Genomic DNA, 24,363 nt, shown 5'->3' with positions numbered 1-24,363 from the left:
ATGTGCTGATTGATGTGAATTTCAAACTGGAACATTGTAAATGTGAAATGTTGAATGTACCATTAAGAATGAATGGGGAAAAATGTGCTGTAAATTTGCAAACAAAAATGCAAGCGCTCATCACATGAATATTTGGAATACGTCAAAAGTGGAATGGAGTGAATCAGATGAATTATGTGGAAGGAGTAGCGCGTCAAAAAATTCAAACATGATTTGTTGAACTATAGGCTGAGTCCTTGTTTGCATTTCATATGCATTTATATTTTTTTCTTGCCCAAATTTTGAATTCTTAGAATGGTTTGTTGAGGGCTGTTTCTGTGACTTTTTATAAATTGTATGTAATTCAATAAAAATTTTTGTCTAAATTAGAAAACCTCTTCTTCATCAAAATTATCGCCCTGGGCGATAATTAGAATAAATACGGTAATTATTTTAATTGCTTGACAGCACTTATAGTAATACTTTTCATTGATAATAGTAATATTATTATTATTTATATTTTTATTGATTTGCAAATCTCATGTGCAAAAAAAGTTGAGCAATGATTTTGAAAGAAAATATTTAATCGCGGGGAAAAAAAAACACACCTTTAAATTCACAAATTTGTATTCTTTTATTTAATTGAGGCACTTTTGATCCTCTGTCCCTTCGGGGCTCCGTACACTTCTTCCTGTAATCCGCAAGAGGGCGACATTATCCCCCACACGTCGCTCTTCGTCAGCGGCGTGCTGTGCCAGTCTGGGTTCTGACGTCACCAGGACGCCATAAAATCCGGCCATCCAAAAGTCGATTCAAACAGGAAATAAATTCTACCTTCAGATTAAAGTTCAAAGTCGTAGCTCAGTCTGGTTTTATTTTGAAAACCATCATCGGAAGTGTAGCCATCACCTCTTCCAGCTTGTTCCGCGTGAATGCGCTGTGGAAGGCTCCTGGTGGTGGTTGCATTCAAGGCTGCGACAGAAAAAACAAGCGAGGATTGCTTGAACAGAACAGTCGGCAATTTTCACCACTCACCGCCCCTCCACAAAAAACTGCAGAAGACGCCATTTAGTGTATTTAAACATCCGTTGGTTAATTAAGTTACTTTTGCCAGGCGTCTTATTCCTGGGGTCGTGCAGTCAGTCAAGAGAGTGTCGCCGTTTCTCCCTGAAGCCAACACTAAGGTAAGGTTCGAATCATTAAGCAAGTTTACTTTCCCCCCTCCAAAAGCCACCTGCTGCCGTCTTAAATGACGGAAGGCTTGATTCGCAAACGGCAGTAAAAGTTGTGACGAAACGGCTGCGTGCTCTCGTCACTTTTGAAGCTCTGACGCAGGGTCTTTGTCCGGACAGAAGCGGTGCTGTCTCCGCCACTTGCGCCGCATTTGGCCTCGTTGTGTGCAAAATAGCCCAAATGATCCATTTTTAGCCATAACCTTTAATTCATCAACAGAAAGAGCTATAATAAATGTGGTGGAAAAATCCAGAAGCTGTTTTTTAAGCTTGAATGGACGCCTAATTGCACATCTGTTTTCCTATACACTACACCCCCGCTATTCTTATAGTAAAACAATATTGTCAACTTTAATGTTCGGGTTTTGTCATTGTTGCAATCTGAACATTGAAACTTGTCATTGTTTGATTGCTTGTCTTCGTGGCTACTGCAACCTGTCCAGATTTGGGATGACTGCCTGACAGACATATTGTTTTTACTGATTGTTTTGTGATGTCAAAATTTGAGGGGAGGGCTTTTGGTTTCGGTACAGGTACTGTTTGCAAGGCCCACCTTTTCTGCAGGCACACCCTTCCGGTAAGGCCGGTGGTGTAGTGCTAGTACAAGGTTCACTTGAAATGTCAGGTATGTGGAAGGTGAGCGGACGAAAGAGCGCGAGGAATGTTTTGAACAAACTTGCCTCTTCATTGAAAACCTTCACTGCTGTGAACTAACTTAGTCTATTATACATTTGACACTTTTGACAGCTTGGAAAATTGCAAACCAATACCTAGTGGTATACTATATCTATATACAACTATTTCAATTATGTAAAGACACCAGTTCCATTGTTGGCTACCTGGGATCTCCTAACCGGTCGACCTTTTCGGCATTAATTGATTTTCGATTGTCTTGAAACAACTGTGGCAAAACAGAGAATATCATGAATAAGTCTGTTTATTTCATTGGGTCCGTTTTAAACATGTGAAACATTTCACCATCTAATTTAGCTAACAACCCAAAGTTGGAAATTTGAATATCTACTGATGCAGACATTGTCCTCCTGAAAAGTAGCAAATTGAACTACTGAACTATATTCATTTACATGCACCTGTATCGGGCCCTGTAATGTTTTGCAACATCTATGGTAACTACTGCTATAGCAACATCAGTTCAGACCTCCACTGTGGCAACATTAGTCTGCTTAAAGGCATCGAAAGAAGAGTTTAGATCAAGGGGGTCAAACTCTAGCCCGTGGGCCACATTTGGCCCACAGTGTAATTATATTTGGCCGGCGAAGACAAATTGTGCATCGACTATATGTGTCAATAGAAAAATTGCAAATTGTCTTCACAAATGAGTTCCACACCCTTGGTTTAGATAATGCTGAGATTCTCCTATCCTATGAACATTTCAGTTATGAAGCGATAACTGCCAAGCTCATTGCTGCATGACACTGACAATCTGCCGCTGTTGTTGCTTTTGATTATTTTTCCATTGGTAAAAGCGGCTACTATGTCTAGTAACTAATCCAAATACGCCCAGTCAAAAATTGATATGAGAGATCTAAGCCACCGCTGTTTGGTCATTTGGCAAATGGATTTGGTTAAACTCGATATTTGAGGATGCCTATCTAAAATGACAAAAAAAAGAATCGCTAATGTTCGTTTTCTTGTTTCTGTGTCTTAGCTCTGGCTGCCGCAGTGTTATAATCTGCAGTCTCAGTTTTGCTGCAGAGATCAGTCCCCCAATTGAATTTGTCTCCTTGCAGTGAAAGTCAATACAAGAGACATTCTCCATTTTTGTAGTCTGCTAGCATGTTTCTTTTTGACTCAAGCATTCAATGCGTTTTGCTTTCACATTTTACCATCGTACAAAAGGCCCCCGAGCCAAAGCAAGTTAGCCGAGCTAAACTGCTACTGTGCAGGGGAAGAGTGCCGTTAGAAAGAGAAGAGTGTCAGGTACTGTGTCTGAAATGCTACCTTCACTTTTATTAGGCACAATACACCTGCTCCTGGAAATGATTCTGATCAAAAGTGGGATTTAACATGACAGTGCAATTTAACCCTGCAACGTCTTATCCGTCACACTTTGCTATGACTCAAATGATTGAAATGATCTGGCAAGAGCTGTGATGTAATATTTGACCGTAATATCAGACACAATACCGAACCTTTCTCATGCTTCACAATGCCAGCTTGTTGCATTGCCGCCAGCACTTCTTCAGTCATGTTAATTGTTTGTGATTGTACTTTTCTCACCAGTAACTCTCCCTTCTTAGATCAAGATCAAGAATACTTTATTGTCCCCTTGGGACAATTTGTTTGCAACTGCAGTTAAAAAAAAAACATATCACACATTGCATTTGGAACCATGGACCTACCAGATGCATGCTGTCAATATTGCGAAAACTAAAAGTGCCTGATTTCACTTCCACCATTTTTGCAAGTGTCTGTTTTTGATAAGTACCAAAAACAATTGCTGGATATTATTTTCCAACAGACGTCCAAGCTTTATTGCCCAGTAATGACATAAGACGAACTGGTTATTATGAGTTTTTGATAAAGGATGGTCACTTGATCTAGAACACCAATTATTAACCATTTTTACCCGCAAATGTTTTGCAAATGACAGAGGATATGGCAATAGGCTCTTTATTGCACAGAACTCCGTGAAGGCAAGTTATTGACACAAGTGCGTGCTTTTACTCAAGGACAATGACATGGTTAGATTTGTGACGATGACAGGGTGTCAGGGCTAGCACCAGGTGCGAGCGTGACATTACTTCTGACACAAAAGGGCTGATGATGTGAATCTGGGCCGACTCACACGGAGCGATGTCGCTGAATCTGACTGAATGCCGCATGTTGGTCAAGTTTCACCAAGTACCGTAACTTCTGGACTATAAGCCACATCTGATGTCCTCATTTCTATTACCTGTGTTAACAAAACTAATCCTCTTACAGTATCATAAAAATCATGAAAAATCCATAGATAAGCCGCACTGGACAATAAGCTTTTTCAAAGCTTGTGCAAAAAATAGCGGTTTATAGTCCGGAAATTACGGTAGTTTTCATTAGTGTCTGACCACTAGCAATGCGCCGTGGTTAAAAAAAAGTGCAGCGTGCAGAGTCCCAGTGCCAGAAATCCTTGTGAGCTTTCACAACAAAAATGATATTTGGTGGTCGAAGCGTTGAGTCCGAGTTTTTCTATTTCAGCTGGCCTTGTTTGCGATTGGGAATCGTCAACTGTATTTCCTTTTAGACTGTTACTTTCCTTTTCTGCCACATCGCTTGTTTTGCAACAGGCCTTAAACTGTACGGCATTCTGTAATATCTTTGCACACAGGTAGTGGTAGAGCTCTGATACGACTTTGTACCTCTGGAGGTAGTAAATACTCAATAAAATCGAAAGGAGGGAAAAGGCTGTATTTTTTTCAGACAGTTCAAAAGAGTCCCTTGCCACTGATTTACAGATAGGAGACATTCGCACGCAGGCATCCTAGTAAAGATTATCCCACGAATCTGTGTTTCAATGTTGAAAGTGAGATTTAAAGTCCTTACTCGAGCAGAGTTTAATGAAGAGCGAGCACAGATGGGCACACTGGCGACATGGGCAACTGGGTGGTGTGAGATAAAGGTCATCCCATTGTTATTATAATCAACTGTAATCTGGCCAGTGGGTAACTATTCAACGGAGCGTGTTTTCTGCTAAAACAATAGAGATCACTGCTCGAGCACCAATCGTGAGGAAAGCGAAAGAGGATTTGTGCTGCCGCTAGCATCTGTCTTATTTATTTATTTCTAATCAGTTTTGAGTCAGCATGTTAAGCTCTTTGTGCTGAGAGTTCCCCTTTGTCCATTAAGTGTGTTTGTTCTGGCCTTGACCCCGTCCGTGTCTGTCATCGTCTCCATTGGCAGCCACCTGGGTTGAGTTCCTAATTTGCGGTCCAAAAACTGAAGTGACAGTCTGTCAACTCACATACTGCTACCACCGGGCAACAGGCCTAATCCTGCTCTGGGTGTCCAAAGCAGAGAGGGGAACCAACGAGGAAGAAAAATGGCAATGAGTCAAGCCAGTTCCAGTATCTCTGATGTCATAACTCTCGATAGTATGGGAAGTGAAGTGGAGGTGGATAAACCGTAATGTGATAGTGATTGAAAGGAATTGTTTGAATATTTCTTTTCTGAATGTACAATAAATGGGGAAATGACATTTTTAGAACTGGCGATCAATGGCTCCTGCCTACTTTGTGACCAAGATTTATCATCCACTTGAAAAAAAAAATCTTTTGGTGATACTACGTGAAGTGAAGTTTGCCTTGATCTCGAGACGATCCAACACTATTGCATTAAGATAGGTGAGTCAGTGAGTCAACCGTCTTCTTGTAGCTTGCCCTGTTGGTACATTGTCCAATATTTTTTCTCACTGTTGAGTTCAAGTTGTCTAAAATAGAAATATTTTAAAAAGCTCAGATGAAGCCAAACATTTCTTTGAAACACTGTTATTATGCAAGTTTGTTTTTTTGACCAAACAAAATGTAATCGTGGAGTATAATAATTGTACTTAAATTTTGATGATTTGCACAGCTCTGCTATAAATGATTAATCAGTCATCAAAATCCATTTTCAATTCATTTTGGGTGGGCTCCCGTGTTTTCTCCAATTGTTGGTGACTTCAGAGTAATGAAAATATTTGAGGTGTTTTATTCCATCATCTTGTTTGGATTAGATGCTGCAGCCCTTCATGCTCTAATTCTTTTGATTAAGCGACTGCTCTCCCTTTTGGCACTTCCAGCAGTCAATCAGGCAGCCAAACATTTATTCGTCTCGACCGCAAAATGATCAGCATCTCAGCGAACGCTCCATGCTAGCGGGTTCCCCGTAGAGCTACGTAGCCCATGTTAACATGCCTCCCTCTGAGCTTCGCCCTCATTAACAGTCTACTTACACTCCTGCCGAGGCGGTGAAATGGCGTTCGCGCGCCGCTACCCACTCCAGTTCACATCTGTTTAAAGTTTTTCCCTGTAGGTTGATGGAGGGGAGTCAATTGATGTTTGCCCACCCATCAATACTATGTAGATATGAGAGGAAGGGCTTCCTGTTTATTCATGGATGATGTGTGGAAGTAGCAACTAGACATGTGGGCTTGTATCAGAGACAGATAGTATAGATAGAGCAAACATAAAATGTATTCTTTTTTAAATATAGGTCAAAATTGTTATCTCAAACAAAATATAGACGATTTGGTATGTACTTGCTAAAATACACAAATGGAAAAAAAAAAGAAATCAAATTATATATCGTCTGGGGCGATATAGAGGGTTAGCATGTCCGCCTCACAGTTCAGAGGTTGTGAGTTCGGTTCCCGCTCCAGCCTTCCTCTGTGGAGTTTGCATGTTCTCCCCGTGCCTGCGCGGGTTTCCTCTGGCTACTCCGGTTTTCTCCCATATTCTAAAAACATGCATGGTAGGATGATTGACCACTCCAAATTGTCTGTGGGTGTGATTTTGTGAGTGCGAATGGCTGGCAAGCGGTTCTGGGTGGACACCCCGCCTACCGTCAAAGAATCCTGGGATAGGCTCGTGACAATAAGCGGCACGGAAGAATAAATATCTGTAGTCTGTATGAAATATGTATAAGTCTACAGCACAACAGAAAAACTTAAATGCAGTAACTTAAGGTATATTCATGTCCAACAATTGTGATTATTAATATCAATATTGTTATTGTAGTCAGCGTTTTCCATTGGACCTATTTAATACTATTTTTGTCGTACAGATAAAATATAAATATAAAATGCGGTATAAAATTGAGCCAATATTGCTGACTCCTCCTGGTTATATGTATGTTTTACATTTGTATTTTTTACCCTACCATTTTTTTTTTTTATTATTCAAACAATCAGCCAACATCACATCCGTTCTATTTACTACCTTGATCAACTTGACGAGACAATACAGCAGTCAGTTAATTACCGTATTTTCCGGACTATAAGGCGCACCTAAAAACCTAAAAATTTCTCAAAAGCCGACGGTGCGCCTTATAGTCCGGTGCGCCTTATATATGGACCAAATTCTTAAATTTAAACTGGCCCGAAGCATTGTGTCATGAAATCAATCATAAGTGGCCCACTGAAGACAGTGAATCATGAATCAAAAAGACTATGGATCTTTTTTTGTGATTATAAAGTAATTTGTTGCGTCTGAAGTTGAAATAAAAAAGATAAAATGGAGAATGATTTGATTTGGACTAAAAATCTGACATGATGCATTAATGGTGCGCCTTATAGTCCGGTGCGCCTTATATAAGGACAAAGTTTTAAAATGGGCCATTCATTGAAGGTGCGCCTTATAGTCCGGTGCGCCTTATAGTCCGGAAAATACGGTATGTCTCCCGCTTGATGGATGTTTCTGATCAATTGTTACAATTGCCTGAAAAATGCCTTAGCTTCGTAAAGATGATTAGGTCAATTGCCTTCTGATTTGGAGCCTGCGCCGTTGTCCTCAAGGACATTAGTCGCGAGATGTGCTGTGTTGCTGCAGAGTTGAATGAAGGAATATGATAGGCTATCCAACCCCCCCCCCCCCCCCCCACCGCATCCCGTTCGCCTCTCTCGACACACACACACACACACACACACAAGCACACACACACAAAGATGACTGCAGCTGAAGGAAGTCCTGCTTTATTTATGAGATGGATCGCTCTGAATGCCACAGGGCTCTCCTGAGAATTCAAGACGGCACACAAACAGTATTTGGTCTCATGCTCAGACACGAACAGACACAAAACCACACTCGCTGCAGGCCTCCAATGCACAGTTGGTCTTTCTCGAGAGTTTTACGGCAAGCCATGAGCACAGATCCACACTTCTCCCGCTTGGTGTGTTACATCACCCACTCAACAGCTGAGGCTGAACTTTAAATTTGGATGAAATGAAGTCCACTGTCACACTCTGTCTATACCGGCACACTATGTAATGAGAACTAGTGATTCTCAAATGTTGAGGTGGGACACAAAGTGGGTCGCGAATTCACCTGGGTGCTAGTAGTTAAAAAGAAATAACGGGGGTCTTTGCTTTAAGACGCTACCAATGGATGACTTTTTTTCAGATGATTCATCTTTTTTTTCATGCCAATACCGTATTCACTGAAGTTATGAGCAAAACTGCGTTGGTGTAAATTACTGGCAGTCAATTTGCAAGAGCATCTTCATTGTAAAAATAATTTTAATATACAGTCCGTGTCAGAAAGGTGATGGTATCGGTATTCATTAATACATTGAACTTGGTTTGTAAGGAACTTTCCTAAAAAAAAATAATAATAATAATGGGTGCAAAAAGAAATAAGTCGAATTTCATGACCATATTTTCTTTTTCAGTCGTTATTTTTTCATTGCATTTTGAATTGTATCCCTTATTTGGCAAGTCCCTTGTCACACCACATTACAGTAGCAGTACATAATACAACTGTGTGTAATGCCCCGTTGTGTTAAATACTTCAATCCAGACACTTGCCTGCTGATCATTATATGCAAGCGGGTTGCTGTGATGGTAGTTCTTGGAAGTTCATGCAGTTGCAGCAATATCCTGTATAAAATGCACCGGCAGATAAACGAATACATTTCTCTCAGGCCAGGCCGTGCGCTGCTTCCTCTCTGGGGACACGAAAAGCAGCTTGCAGCTATTTAGCACAAATCATTACTATGTGTGTTTTTAGCAGCAGTTTTTAGTAGGAATAAAAATTGGTGGTTTTCATTCAGCATCGTTGCAAGGATTGAGGTGCGCGCTAAATTCACCACTGTCGTTGCTAGCTTATCCCCCCATGGGCAAACATGGTTGAAGTCTGTTGATGTTTTTAGCACGTGTACAAATGGTAATCTATTAAAGGCAGTGGGGTAGTAGTTTGTCATTGGCTCTGTTTTTTTTTTTTCTTTCTTTAAATAACTACAGAGAAATGGTTCCGTTATGTGCAGCTTTCGCTGATTGGCAGATTTCACTTTGAAAGATAAGAACAGCTAATATTCAGTCTGTTGGCAATATAGTTGCACACCTGACCAGGACCTCCATGTATTATTAACATACAATGTCTTAATTTTGTCTAAAAACAGGCAAAGTATTATTTGATATCTTGGGAAATCTGCATTCAACAAGAAAAAAAAGTCACTTTTTCAGATTGAAGGTTTTGTAAGGGTATAATCAATTTAAGAATGAACACTTATTAAGAAGAAACGGAACCAGTTACCATATGATTGCAACTTTATCCCTGTGAAATTATAATTCACCACTTATTCATAATTTGGCGTTATTCTGGAAATAAATATATATGGTTTTCTTCAACATTTTGCTGACGACTGGCATTTTATTTTCATTCATAGGTTGTTTTTCTTTTCATTGTAGTGCTACCACTGTTTTGTGGGATCGTTAATGAAATGGATGCTCGAGTATATTACTAGATTGAAATGGCTTGAGTAGCAAAGAATTGGGTTCGACTAGATGTTATTTTATTCAAAAATACACCCTGCAACTTGTTCCCTTTGTGAAACAAGCTCACATCAAAGCTTCCTTTTTCCTTCTTTCCTGAATTCCTAGTGTTGCCTGAGTTTTTTAACATTGTTCTTTTCTGGTTGTGCCAGGGGACATGAATATCTCACTGGGGTGCGAGAAAATAAAAATAGCAACCTTTCTTCCGGCTATACCTGACGCAAAAATCGAATGATCGCAGCTTGCAGAGGATAGCTTTCGGGGAAACAAGCTGCCCCCGGAGAGACAGACGTGTTTTTCGAGAGCCGAGATGAAAAAGAACTACACTGTTTAGGAAGGGAACAAAGTGGGCATCAAGGAGCCCCCACAAAAATGAAAATAATCCATCAAAGTGGAATTAAGCTGCACAAATGCGCTGTGTGTGTGTGTAATTAAAACTTGCTTTTAGTGCAGGAATATTATGAATCTCAGAGGGTGACTGAAAGTCTCATTCTTTGGTAATGCCCCCCGTCACGGAAAACGAGACCACCCAGTGATGGTTGCTATGGAGATTCACTCAACAATGTTGGCTATGCTGATGAGAGAGAGCCCAAAGTGAGAGAAATGAAAGTGACATGAAAAATTGCTGTAACGTGGGACGAGGGCTAGTCAGAATAAATATCTTCTGTCAATCGAAACTTAAGTGTGTGCTGCAGCATCAGATATTCACTTTTCCAATAACTACTACTCCTATTTTTGTATTATCTCAATGACACATTTGTACTAAAGTCTTTGGCTACATTGTACGTCTTAATGCTCAATTCTTATTTTTGGGTGGAGTCCGTGGGCTTATTTATTTTATTTTTTTAGTATTATTTTTTTTATCTCGTGTCCACAGAGGAGCAATTCAAGAAAGAGGTGGAAATACTTTACAGAATTTAGAGGTAATGAAGTGAGGCTTTTCAAACGCATTTCATGAAGACGTCGCTAAAGATGACGTGTAATTTTAGCTTTTTTTTTTTTTACTTGCAGCGTTTTTATTTGAATGTTTTTGCTTCAGGTTTTTTTTTTTTGCATTCATGTTTATTTTTATTTTTTGGATCAATCAGTTTGGTTGTTTGCAACATTCCTTACTTGCAGCATTTTTGTTTGGCCTGTTTCTTTGTGTTTGTCTTATTTTTGTCAGCATCTTTTCTGTTTTGCTTGCAGCATTTGTGCGTTTAGCCGTTTGCAGCGCGTTTGCCCTTGTCGCCCTCCACAGTTTTTTGCTTTGCCATTGTCACAAATGAGCAGTGCTGATAGCTAATTGAAAATTTCACCTGTGCGCAATGATGGTTATTACATCAAATCACTGCAAAAATTGATTATTAGAACAGCTAAAAGCAAAATATGCCCAGAATGATCATTTAATTTGACTTTTTTTTATTTTATTTATGAACTATAGGTAATATTCTGCATTGCCAAACATTAAGTATGTACTTGTACTTGTTGGCTCTCTGGTTTATCAGAAAAGATGCCCCAGTTTGGGATTGCAATAGTCCTTTTTTATCCCCTTGGTGGGTTAAGCGCAGCGCAATAATCTAGCCTAAACCTAGTCCTGTTTTGTGAACAAGACGAGCTGACAATCCATAAACTGGCAGAGAGTGAATCAGCAGTGCCTCTGTTGGTTGAAGCCAGGTATTGCACTCTGTTTGGTCTCAACGCAATCATATCAGCAATCAAGTTCACATTGACAGAATCAATCAATTGCTGTTTTTCTCTTTCATCCATTTCTGTTCAAACTGCCCCCGGTAAACTGCGTGTGTTGAGGCGACAGATTGAAAGCTTGTTAAGTTGATAAACTGTTCAAAGAGTCGCCAGTCAATATCTTTTAATGGTGATGTGGCGCAGCAGCAGCAGCAGCTGCTCTACTTGTAAACACCATGGAGGTGTTCAGTGGGCCAAGTGTCTATAAACAGGACCATTGGGCTGATTAACATTGTGGAGAGCTGCTGGCTCTGCTCCGTCACGTTCCAACGTTCATTGAGTTTACTCCAAATGTTCTCTTATTGCCAGTAAAGCAGCTTCCCTCTTGATACTGTGTGGGATGAAGTAGAAGCAGGGGGGGTGGGAATGAGTTCCCATTGGCTGAATGCTCCTTGTGTTTGACCTGAATGGCAAACACAGAAAGCTCTGCCAGATCTTTTTCTCTTTAAACATCTCCACTCTTTTTTTTTTATAATCCTCTTTTACGTCCCTTGTCTCTTTGTGCCGTGTTAAAAGAGCCCCCCCCCCCCTCCCCCAGTTCAGCTGCCTGTCGCTCATCTATGTTCCCCCCTCTTTCAATTCTCAGTGGAATGAACTTCGTTAGGGGGTTTCTCTCACATTTGATTGCGGTGCAACTGGAAATGACACCGACACAGTTTAGATGTCTAATTACCACCCAAACTATGAAAAAAGAAAACGCGACTTATAGTCCGAAAATTACGGTAAAGCAAAACTAAAGTAGATCAACATTGGCACTTATGTGATAGGTCTGTATGTAAAAATGTTATGAGCACTAACGGCACCCAGTTGCAGACTGGGTAGCTCCCATCTCAGTTCCAGTGTTGCAACATTCAAATCAATTCGGCAAGGGACGTACAAATGGGAACATCTCCGAAGTAGTGATTGTCAGCACACTCGATTTGCCTTCGTCACCATGAAAGTGAATGAAGTGGCTTTGGGGATTGTAAATCGGATATTTATGAATCATCAAATGAGATTCAATTTAAATCAATTTCAGATGCCCAAATGTGTAACTTCTGCAGTGAACATGTTTAATCTGGTCAATATTTGCCTAAATCCAACATGAAATCCCTGTGCAAGGATCATAGTAGCTCAATCAAGCATGCAGGATGAATCATTGCAGTACAAAATGGAAATAGAACAACTTGGTGTGATTCAGCAGCTGTAGCCTGAGGCGGACAGAGGCCGCAGCTTGTTCGCATACCTTACTCCTGTTTTATGGAAGAATCTGTTCTGCTCTTTCTCTTTCCTTGAATTTGGTCTTCTGCATCTATTCAGCATTTGTTTGCATCTGCTTTGTGGAAGGCACCCTTCTCCACTGCCCTTGTTGCCCCAGTTAGGGTGGCATCTCTGTTTTGAAAGCCATTCAGACTTTCCTAACGCTGTGTTGCGCAACTTCTCTCAAATCAAGTTTGACAGCTTTAGTGACTGCAAGCAGAGACACAGTCATCTCTCCATTGTAGCACTTACAAAATGTTCATGTGATGATGTCACCACTCCTTTTTTTTTTTATTGCTTGGGACTCGAAGCTCCCTTCCACAGAGATGCCACAAAATTGCTGTATCAGGCCCTTGACAGGACACCCTGGCTCTCGCCTTATTCACAAAGTTCACCGATATTGCTGCTTGTTGTGAGATTTTATACAGCAACACGATATCTTGCAATCTCATTAGATACACGACAATGTTTTGTGATACGCGTGTAAAATGTCTCGACCAAAATGCGCATCTCCATACGTATGTACATATATGGAAACATTTTTTGCAATTGCAATCATTTACAAACAGTGTAACAGTTGTAGCCAGTAATGTCTGCATTGTTGCACGCTCGGTGAAGATGAAATGTAATACCTCCGGACTGCTACCGGTTCTTTTGATGTAACCTAATTGGTGCGGCTGCATTCCTCATTAGCCATCACTCTCTCTTGCGGTAGCTCGGCTGGCTCCCCCATTCAGTATCTCATTCATACGGTTCGCCAATCCGGTCCGAGTCGTATCATGAAGAATCACTTGAGCAGTCCCCCTGAAATGGTTAGAAACACTTGAATTGCCTTCAGTTGTAGAACAGGAGTGCTGCTTGACAATAAGAGGCGTGCGTTGGAATAATTGCATTTCCTTTATTTCCCCCCCCTCCCCGCGATTGGGCTCCCAGCGACAGGCTTTTGACCGACTGCTGAGCTAAATATAAACCTGATCGCTCAGATGGTTCTCACACCATGAGACTCCCCTACTCGTCACAAAACGGAAAGAAACGGAGCTTCCCATATCCCAGCATGCATTTCTTCGAACAATCTCTCACGACCCTGCTGTACTGTCCGACTTGTTAAATCCCTTAGAAGTCAATTTGGGAAAGGCCAACTCATGTTCAGGGAACTGCCTTGTCTTAATCTGGAGACTTTTTTATTGGATTTGCCGTTCTTTATGCCTTTTGGGTCTTAAAAGTGCCGGTTTTTTTTTTTTTGTCTACGCTAACATCAGTCAGCCACTAGAGATTTTGCTACTTGGTGGGATTCATACAAGTGTTGGTATTGGAATTAATATTACAACAAAATTTGCCAGATTATGTCATTTAACCTTTTGACAAACTGCAAATCCCTTTAGGGCATATCCTCTCCCACGACATTTGCTGATTTAAATTATGTAATTCACTTTGCTGCTACACCAAAACTGAGCTTCACACAACTCCAAAAGTGGCTGTTACATGATGATGACACGGCATTTTTTTTAGTCGTAGGAATAAGAATTATAATCCCCCCCCCCCCCTCTCTCTCTCTATTCCTCTCTTCCTTCCACAGGGGGACTCCATGAAAGATGACAGAGGAGGTGATTGTTGTAGCCAAGTGGGACTACACAGCCCAGCAGGACCAGGAACTTGACATTCGAAAAAACGAGCGCCTGTTCCTGCTGGACGACTCTAAAACATGGTGGCGTGTCCGCAACACCGCCAATCAGACAGGCTACGTGCCGTCCAACTACGTAGAGCGCAAGAACAGCCTGAAGAAAGGCTCACTGGTGAAGAACATCAAGGACACGCTAGGTAAATAACCTAATAACTTTCACTTACTAATATTCTGCCCTTGCCAGTCACCTGTTGCATTTCTAAAATTTTCTGTTAATTAACCGCGCAATGCCTGCCAAGTATCTTGAATAAAATAGTTCGACCTTTAACCTGTGCAAGTTAATAAAAAAAATCTGTTGGGAAGAAAATTCTGAAAATAAAATACAATCAAATGGTCTCCACCCACCTCTCAAATACTTTTAAAGCTTATAAGTTCGTTTTTGTTTTATAATGAAAAAAAAACACGTGTTACTTTTACACATCAGCCAAGAGAAGCCTATAAGATCTAAATTATATTCATTATATTCTCGATATTGTGATATTTGCTGTTAGTTGCACTATAGCGCTGAATTTTAATTTTGACTTGAATGTTTTCTAAATGTATTTCTTCATTCATTCATTTGTATTAATTTAGCTTTGCTAGCTCGCTCAAAAAGCGAAAAGATTCCATTTTTCTTGTTTTTGTTTTTTTATCGTCAAGCCCTACTTGTGGGACACCAAAGATTTTGAGGAGATTTTTTTATGGGCATGTTTTAGTATCCCCACTGCACGTTTGGCACAAACAACATGAAGTGAAATCTGTGTAAAACAAGCTTTTAATTGGGAGACTATCTCTGTGAATACCCTGGACTCTTGTTTCCATGCCAGTGCCCTATTGAGTCGAAAAAATGCTGCCCGGAGGAGTTGTGCTGCCCACAGCCTGAATGTAGTTCAACTCGCCATAACAGATTTGGATTATTTTGCCCATCCCCAGTCAGCACAGCTTTCACGTGTTCATGCACTGTGTCTATTTTGTGTTACCTAAAATAACACAGTTACAAAATGTTTGACGCCTTTCACTTCTGCTTCAAAACAACCTGAAACCGATCACAGTTCCCAACTGTTACGAGTCAACCCGACTTGATCTTCTTCTGTGTCTTCTGTATACAAAGTAGCTCTGATCAAGTTGCTTTACTTTATATAGCGACTAGTTCAAACGGAAACAGGGATCAATGAATGACTATTGATTCATATTACAAAAGCAGGAAAAGACCCATCTGTTATGACATTTGCCGCATGACTTCCCTCTTTTTGCCCTGACTAGTTATATGGCACCTCATAAGACACAATTGATACCATACTGTATCAAAAATGAACATTTATTTATAGTTTATTTGTGGAAAAATTGTTTCTGTGCCGATTTTTCCCGTTCCCGACCAAGGACATCTAATACCTTATGTTGTATAAGATTGTCCTAAAAGTCTTTTAATCCCCATGTGTGCGTTCTGTTATAGATAAACAATGTTAATAAAAAGAAAATCCTCATGAGACAGTTTATATTTCAGTTTGGATTGGCACTCTCGGGCTGATTTTGTCATTGGTAGTGGTGTCGGAAAGTGAGAGGGTCAGAATTGTGATTGTTTTGCATCAGCGCAAGCCACAATCGTTGGTGGTGTTTTGACAGCCAGCGTGGCACGGCCTGTCACCATCCCCCCTCCCCCTGTCCCCCGCTGTTTTACATCCTACCAGCCACACTGTTCCCCACATCAACCTTTTTTCTCGATCACTGTAGCTGCCTTTTTTTTCTTCTGACAGTCCCTAGATTGATTACGGAAGATAAGCGTCCATCTAATGGATGTGCTGGAATGATGAATTACTCTACTGTCCTATATTAGAACATTATCGACTGCCACATCATGGGCTCGATGTTAAAAGCCCGAGCTTATGCTGCGGTGGAGGTCATTTCCTTGATTAGGTGAAGTCAGGAGTTAATGGAACATACTCACATACTTGAGTAGAATATGTTAATTGGTTCACTTTAGATTCTGCACTGCTTCTCTTTCTCTGTAATTGTACAACTTTGTATCTACCTTTTTTAAAATTCCTCTTTTTACTCACATTTTACTCATGAAATTGCTAATGTCAGTTCCAAGACTATACAATATATCCCAAACTTTATAAATATAAGCATGTTATAATATAGATAAACAACCAGAAATAAAGATCATTTTACTGAAGCCACAAGAATTGGAGATGTGAGCTTTTGCATTGGAACTCTTCAAAAAGAGTACCAAAAAAAATCTGAACTATACACCTTATTAATTCCAACTTAATTCCACATGCTTATTAGCATTCAACACAAAGAACAGTTGCAGATGAATGCCTGTACCATATAATAGGATCTATTTAAAATAATAAATAATAATTAAAAACAAAATACATTGTATTGACTTAACAACACGGCAATCATTTGCTGTTTGGGAACCAGGAATATGCGATGGAATCACTATTTGGTGTGTTCTTTATTGTTATTGTATGCTGTATCACAATAACAAGTTCATGTTTTGGTTGCCTCGTACATGAGAAGGTGCAATGCAAATGTATACTTAAATGTTAAAGATAAAGTTCATCAATAAAGAGAATAAGGTAAAGAAAAAAGAAAAAATCTGCTCCACAAAATTTGGAGGCAGCAATCTCCCCAAAAGCAGCCCAGTTCTGCTTTTATTTCTCTATCTATCATAGGTTTTTTATTTTCTATATATATATATTTCTTATATCTAAGCCTTCTATTTTCTACCAGTTATGTCTTGGTCTTCCACACCACCCTTCCTCAAGAGTTCTCTAATGCACATTGATCCTCAATGAGTGGAAGCCTTCCGGTGTGGTTCCACTGGATGAAATGTGGAAGAAGCAATTCTAACCAAGCAGCATTATCCAAAATGAGCGAAGGTGTATTTCAATCAGCAAGTGGCTTTTTTCTCTCGGAGGAAAACAAAAAAGGAACCTTTTATGCTTCTTATACAAGCGGCAGATGGAGAAAACTCTCCGTCAAACTAAAGTAAGACTACTAAACATGTAGGATTTGTGCCGCGTCATCCATAAACATGATCTACTTGTGATTCCCATCCCATGTCTCATCATTGTCAGCTCTGGTCTTCAGCTGGCGAGTACCATCTGCCAAGGGACCCCTTGTCTTTTTTCTCCCCCGCCAACGAGTTTCATGCTACTCTGCGTGAACCCCGCCACACTTCCAACAATGCAAATGGGCCCGGTCTGCAATCGGCGTTGACATTTTGTGGCATTTCGCCGGGGCTCTGTAGGCAAACTGCAAGATTAGCTGTCAAGGCGTGCACAAACGAAAAGATTTGCTGACAAAAGCCTCGACCGTCAGATGAACTGTTTAGTTGGCAAATACATGTTGCCATAAAAACCGAGCAACCGTTTTATTGTCCGTGGTGTCAATTTAAATGCAAGTAAAGCTGCCCTGTTAGTGTCATTACTCGACTTCTTTTCTGTGGGCTCGCAATGCTAATGCTAAACAGCTTCACATCTGTGTACCATTGGGTTTCCTAGCTTCCTATGTGAAACGGAATAGAAGAAAGGGGTGAAAAGTTTAACCTCCAAGATGTGACCTGCCGTATTTTCCGGACGATAAGTCGCAGTTTTTTTTTGTTGTTTGGCCGGGGGTGCGACTTACACTCAGGAGTGACTTATGTGTGAAATTATTAACACATTATATCATTTCACATGTTATTTTCACCCTAAACCGCAAGAGGGCGCTCTCGGCCTGTGTTGATAATTGTGTTGATGAGTCTGACGTAAGCGACGTCGAAGAGGAAGCGCCGCATCTTCTCCCTCTGGTGTTAGCGGAGTTGTTTAAAACTGACACCAAGGATGAATATTCGTTGGATTTACTGATTTGGAGTGATGCGCATGGGTCGCTAAACTTGTTAGCATGTTATTTATGCTATAGTTATTTGAATAATTCTTAATATGTTATGTCAGACACGTTCTTAGTTCCTTGTTTATGTGTTTAAGTAACGTTAGCATACCGTACAATTATTCAGCCTGTTGTTGCCTCTATTCTATTTTTATTTTAAATTGCCTTTCAAGATGACATGTCTGTTCTTGGTGTTGGATTTTATCAAATAAATCATCCCCAAGAATGCGACTTATACCCCGGTGCAATTTATATGTCTTTATCTTCTTTATTATGCATTTTATGGAAGGTGTGATTTATATTCCGGAGCGATTTATAGTCCGGAAAATACGGTACTTTGTTGGATTGAATTGTTACATCTATTTGAATGAGAAATTCAGTGCTGGCTGTGTCAAAGGGCACACGTTTGTGGTAACAATCATTCATTCATATTAGTAACAAGCGAGTACCAGGTATCGGTATCAGGCTCATACTGGTTTCAGTCTAAAGAAAAAAAGGGATGTTCAACATAAATTACACAACTCTGAGTCGTTTTCAAAGATCCGTTTTAACGCATTTGACATAGTTGCAAAACAAATAACCCCCCATTTTATCGAGCTTGTTGTTCTGTAAACGTACCATTCCAATACACCCTGTCTCCGTCAAGTGGGGAAATCATAGCTTTGATTTCGGATGAAGCCGTCTGTCCTGGGCCCTTGGTGCCTGCTCCACTTTACCCTCCCTGACTGTCTATTTTCAGCCTTTTGATTAGCATTGGATGCGCATGCTCATGTCACGACTCCACAGAATGTGATGGTATGTGGGAGAGGGGAAAAAGTGCACCCGGCGGGGTGTTGTGGAGAATCGATCTATCCTCCACCGCTCAGGTTTTCTCAAGATGTCAAGTATCCTTTTCTTGGGGCTCCTCCTCTTTTCCCTGAGGAATGCTGACCTGCCCTTTTCTTGTTGCCATGACGAGCTAAGAGCGCTCCGATGGAGAGGCTTGAAACCTGCTTTGGCACGGTACACAGGTTCTTAAGTGGCTTCAGAGAGTTCAAAGCGTAAAGGCCTTTTTCATGGGTTGCGTTGCGCAGTGTGCATGGCTCTGCAACAAGTCGGGTGGAAAAAAAAGAGATGGAATGTGTTTCAGAAATATGAATAAAGATGATAGCAATTTCAAATGTATTTAAAGACTACGAAAGGATAAAACTGTACTTAAAGGAGAAATCTATATTGCAGATTTTCACCTACTGTAATTTTCGGACTATAAGTCGCACCGGAGTATAAGTCGCACCAGCCATAAAATGCCCAAAAAAGTGAAAAAAAACATATATATGTATATAAGTCGCTCCTGAGTATAAGTCGCCCCCCCACCCAAACTATGAAAAAAAACGCGACTTATAGTCCGAAAATTACGGTATTTTAAGGGGCTGCCTGGAATGTAATCTCCATGATGATAGTGTTGGCTGTAATGGTCACGACCCTCGTTTCACTCTCGTTGCAGGTTTGGGAAAAACAAAGAGGAAAACAAGTGCCCGCGATACTTCGCCGACGCCGAGCTCCGACACGGAATATCCCTCCAACGGTAGCGGCCTTGTCGGGGGAATGGGAGGAGGTGGCGGCGGCGGCGGAGGGGCCGCAGAGAGAATCAACGACCTCAACATCCCCGCTGTGGTCAAGTTTAGCTACACGGCAGGGAGGGATGACGAGCTGACCTTGACGAAGGGCTCCCGGGTGGTGGTGATGGAGAAGTGCAACGACGGGTGGTGGCGAGGCAGCCAGGCGGGACGTGTGGGCTGGTTCCCTTCCAATTACGTGCAGGAGGAGATGGTAGGGCCAGATGACAGAGGGGAGGGGGATTCTTCACGGATATACAGCACTCAAGGGACCATGCTGGCCAACGGGAGCGCCGGCGGCGTGCTGGACCTAGTGCAGACCCTCTACCCATTCAGCTCCGTCACGGAAGAGGAGCTCAATTTTGAGAAGGGCGAGGTCATGGAGGTGGTGGACAAGCCGGAGAACGACCCTGAGTGGTGGCGGTGTAAGAACTCGCGTGGCATGGTGGGCTTGGTTCCTAAAAACTATGTGATGGTGCTGGACGAGCGACCCGGCCCACCGTCCTCCACGGCCGTGTCGCCGCGCAACCGCCACGTGGCGGCGGCGCGGTCGGGCAGGTTCGCCGGGAGGGACTGGTACTACGGCAACATCACCCGACACCAGGCCGAGCGCATCCTTAACGAGAGAGGCGATGACGGCGACTTCCTCGTGCGAGACAGCGAGTCGTCGGTGAGTCAGAGTGATCTAGCATCATTCCTGAAATCCGAAACCTGCTCAAACCATTTTTATTTTGAAATTTGTTTATTGCCTAGTGTTGCTTTCAGTTAGTGATTTTCTTTTTTAAACGTGCGCACAGAAGCACTTTATGAGTAAACATGGCTACAAACAGGTAAATAGATGAACGCACACAAATGAGTGACTTTAGAAATGTCATCTCCTGGGGAAAGCATGCTAAAAAAGCAAATACTGACTCATCCTTGTGGTCCCGGAGAGTGCACTTGCGTGCTTTGAGTCATCATGCATGGAAAATACTACACAGTGGTCAGATGAACTCATTCGTCACCTCTTTGCCTCACAAGCATCTTCATTTATTTAACACATTGTAACAAAATGGTTGCACTCGCTGTTCTCGCGTCACCGTTCAGATCGACGATAACCCAACCACACGGTTTTGCAACGGACTTTTAGCTCCGCAAAACAAAACAAGAAGATGAATAAAAATAAATATGACCTTGTCACAAATAATTTAGCGTGAATGTCACTGGAACAACTCTTTTTGCCTTTCAGCCCAGTGACTTCTCAGTGTCTCTGAAAGCGCCGGGCAAGAACAAGCACTTTAAAGTGCAGCTGTGCGACGGAGTCTACTGCATTGGCCAGCGCAGGTTCACTTCCATGGAGGAGCTGGTGGAGCACTACAAGAAAGCTCCCATCTTCACCAGCGAGCACGGAGAAAAGCTGTACCTGGTCAAAGCACTGCTGTGAAACACACACACGCACACACACACACACACACTCATACACACACAAACAAACACTGCTCCCTGACTGTCTTATGAATCAAGCCTTATCTGGACATCCTCTGGTGATATCCACCCTCCATCCACATCCTCTGTCGCCCCCTAGTGGCTATCAGGTGAAGCTCCCAGCAGGTGACCACTGAGGCCCTCCCGTGGGGGGGTCCTGAAAGTCTCTGATGTCATACATGTCATATTGGAGTATGACCTAACACCACTGCTCTTAAACACAGTTGAAAAATATCACAACTAGCTGTTGATTTTTTTTTTCCAGTGTTTTTGCTTTCCTTTGTTTGATTTTACTTCTTCATCAAAGGTGTCAGTCATTACAATGACTTCAGTAATTGACCAGAATCACTCGCTTGCCTTCTTGTCGCATCAGTTTTTATTAGAAATTTTTTTTTCATTTTCAACTTTATCCCTGTGCAGTCGACGTAGGTTACACCGATGACACTATTCATAACTGTGGCAAATATTGAGTTCCAATTTACCCCCAATTATTCATAAGCACTACTCATTATGATTTAAAGTCCAAGCCTATTCATAACCTGAACACATAAGTCATTGATCATCTTAAAACATTTTGATGAACTGCAAAGGCCAAATTACTCATAACCTGAACTCAATTTGAGTTAAAATCATTGACAAATTTTTCATAACCTGGGCTTTTTTTTATATTTACAAATCACATATTCATAACTTTTACACAGTTTAAGGAAAAGCTGGGGCTGAATTTTGTATAGCCTGTACACAATTTTAGTTAGCATTAAGTCCAAATTATTCACAACATGAACATATTGTTAAAAATGTCAAAAGGTGATAAGATATACTAAGATATTTTGGTTTATCAAGAATTTTAAAAAAATTGTCTCAAGTTTTCTAAAGCCACACAACAAACAAATTTGGATAACAGTTATTTGTTTTCATTGCATTTTTTTTTTTTAATAGGAACTGTTGTTATAACAAGCTCTTGGTACGTCTAATAATGGACTCTTGCTCTAGATGTTCAAGTTCCCATAGTACAAAAATATGTGTTGACTTCAAATCCTGTTTCAAAGTAAAAAAAAAAAAACATTAAAAAATGGACTTTTTCTACATTAATATCTGTAACACAACTTAGCCTTTAACAAATACGAATTCAATCCAAATGTGTGGGGTGCTAAAAATGATTTCTTGTTCGGTTAATCAGTGTAACAAAATGTGGTCACCCCGTCTTAGGGCATCACTGTACTCATCCGCTCATCAGTGTGTAAACGTATTGTGAAAGCCTGCTTAAGCTCGTGAAAGCATTTGGATCCACTTCTACTAAGAAATGCAGTAATGAGATGGGGCTTGGTCTTTCAGGGGCCATTACATGTGCCAAATGTTTGTCTCCGGTGCGTCCCAGCATCACAAGTAAACACTACTCATTTGGTTCCAAGCCAACCAAAACATTTGCTTCATTAATTAAGGTGACCTGTCTTGTCCAACCAAGCACACATTCTTTGGATTGTTTGGTTTGTTTACCGATGGAAGTGTTGAGGGTCGGTTCACTTTTTTTTAATTATTATTATATAGGATCTATCTGAATGTTATTGAACATTGTTATTTAATTCTTGTCTCCACCGTATGTATATATTCCCAAATAGGACACCAAGCGCTCGGTCATCCAACTTTGGTACTGTATCACGGACAAAGTGAGGACAATTGTTCAATAAAAGTTTTTTGAAAGAATATTGAAACCACATTGTGATGTGGTTTCTTGGTTTGTATGTGTGTTTTATTAAATATGTTTTTGGATAAATATCACATTGACAGTACAAGCATAGAACGAGACAGTACGAGAATAGTGCAGTACTCCGATATTCCCACAAGGTGGCAGTAATGGGCTTTCTTGACCGCTGCAAGAGGTTCTTTGTCAATTTTGCCCTTTAGAATATGTACAAGGAAATGTAGGAAGCATTTCATGTATTGTATTCATCTTCAAGTTACATTTTCGCACTTTGATTAGAACATTGGCAGACAAAAAGAACATTTTAGAAACATTTTCCAAAAAGGGCAGCACTAATTAAAAAAGTCGACGCAAGTAAAAGCTACAGAAAATGTTCACTCCAATAATTGTGTGTAAAAACAATAACACAAATAACGCTTTCTGCGTTGCCCTGATAGAACTCATCAAGCTAATTAATCGGTGTTTTGGTACTCGTTTCCATGGTAACTGAATCTACGCGAAAAATGACAGCCTGCAGAGAAATGAATCCGACTATTGACTATTATACTGCTTTCATGCCAGCAATTTTAAGAGTATCTAGAGGGGGAGCTGTTTAGAGTTGTTTGTCCTTTCAAGCGGAGCAAAGTCACAGTGTGCGCACACGCATCTGAACGGGCAACATCAAGCTGGAGGTCAGCTGAAGCAAGCATCCGTCCGTGACTTCCGTGCCTCTTTTCCATTTCCCCGTCTTCCCTACGGGCAGCTTCGTGCCCGGGATCGCCCGTTTGCAGACCCCCCCCCCCAGAGAAGCGGCGCGCTCAGACTTTGATGAGCCTGTTTTCGCAGGCCAAACGGGGGAATTTCCTCTATGTGCATCTGTTTTCCCTTCAGGGGATGTGTGCTGTGTTTGCAGTTGTTTTTCCATCTGCAGTAACAGCTTGTGTTGGAGGATGGAAAGAGCTTGACCTCTCATTTTCAGCTCGATTGAATCTAGTTTAGCTTCAGCGCAAATCAAAGGGCACGCTGGTGTGTTCATTAGGTCAAAATATGCTTCATGAGGTAGTAGGAAGTGGAGTATCGAAGCTAACACATCCGTGTTTACCTTGAAGTGTCTCCGCACGGCTGATGAGGCTCCTAATCTGACTGTCAGGCTGATGAAGTGGTATTGGTGTCATAGCATCGGGGAACCTTTACCAGCATCGATACTTTTATCAGTGCGTTCGGATGCTGAGCTCCTGGCCATGCAAGATCAATTTCGCTGTTCTGTATATAAGGAGAAGCATAACACGAGGCCCCGACCGATTAATCGGACAATTAAATCTGATTATGGCCCTTTGAACACCATGCAAAGTAAATTGGTCTGGTTAAAATGGTCGCATGGAAACTTTCAACTATTTGTCCAAACGATTTGCTGACTAGGGGAATTTGCCACCGTCTGCCAACAT

At 41.2% G+C, this 24,363-nt stretch overlaps 1 protein-coding gene across 2 annotated transcripts; it reads left to right on the top strand.

Moving 5' to 3' along the window:
• Positions 1-897: 897 nt before the first annotated feature.
• Positions 898-21,429, top strand: nck2a (NCK adaptor protein 2a). 2 transcript variants are annotated; one of them, XM_037240307.1, is made up of 5 exons: positions 898-1,163; positions 14,216-14,457; positions 19,662-20,443; positions 21,002-21,207; positions 21,244-21,429. In XM_037240307.1, the coding sequence occupies exons 2-4, from the start codon at positions 14,232-14,234 to the stop codon at positions 21,194-21,196; spliced, it is 1,203 nt and encodes a 400-aa protein (XP_037096202.1). In that variant the 5' UTR covers positions 898-1,163; positions 14,216-14,231; the 3' UTR covers positions 21,197-21,207; positions 21,244-21,429. The 2 variants fall into 2 exon arrangements, with proteins under 2 accessions (XP_037096202.1, XP_037096201.1); XM_037240306.1 differs by having other exon boundaries at positions 21,002-21,429.
• The last annotated feature ends 2,934 nt before the right edge of the window (positions 21,430-24,363 follow it).

This window comes from Syngnathus acus, chromosome 21 (assembly GCF_901709675.1).
Source record: "Syngnathus acus chromosome 21, fSynAcu1.2, whole genome shotgun sequence".
NCBI lineage: Eukaryota > Metazoa > Chordata > Actinopteri > Syngnathiformes > Syngnathidae > Syngnathus > Syngnathus acus.
This window is presented reverse-complemented; position numbering and strand designations above follow the sequence as displayed.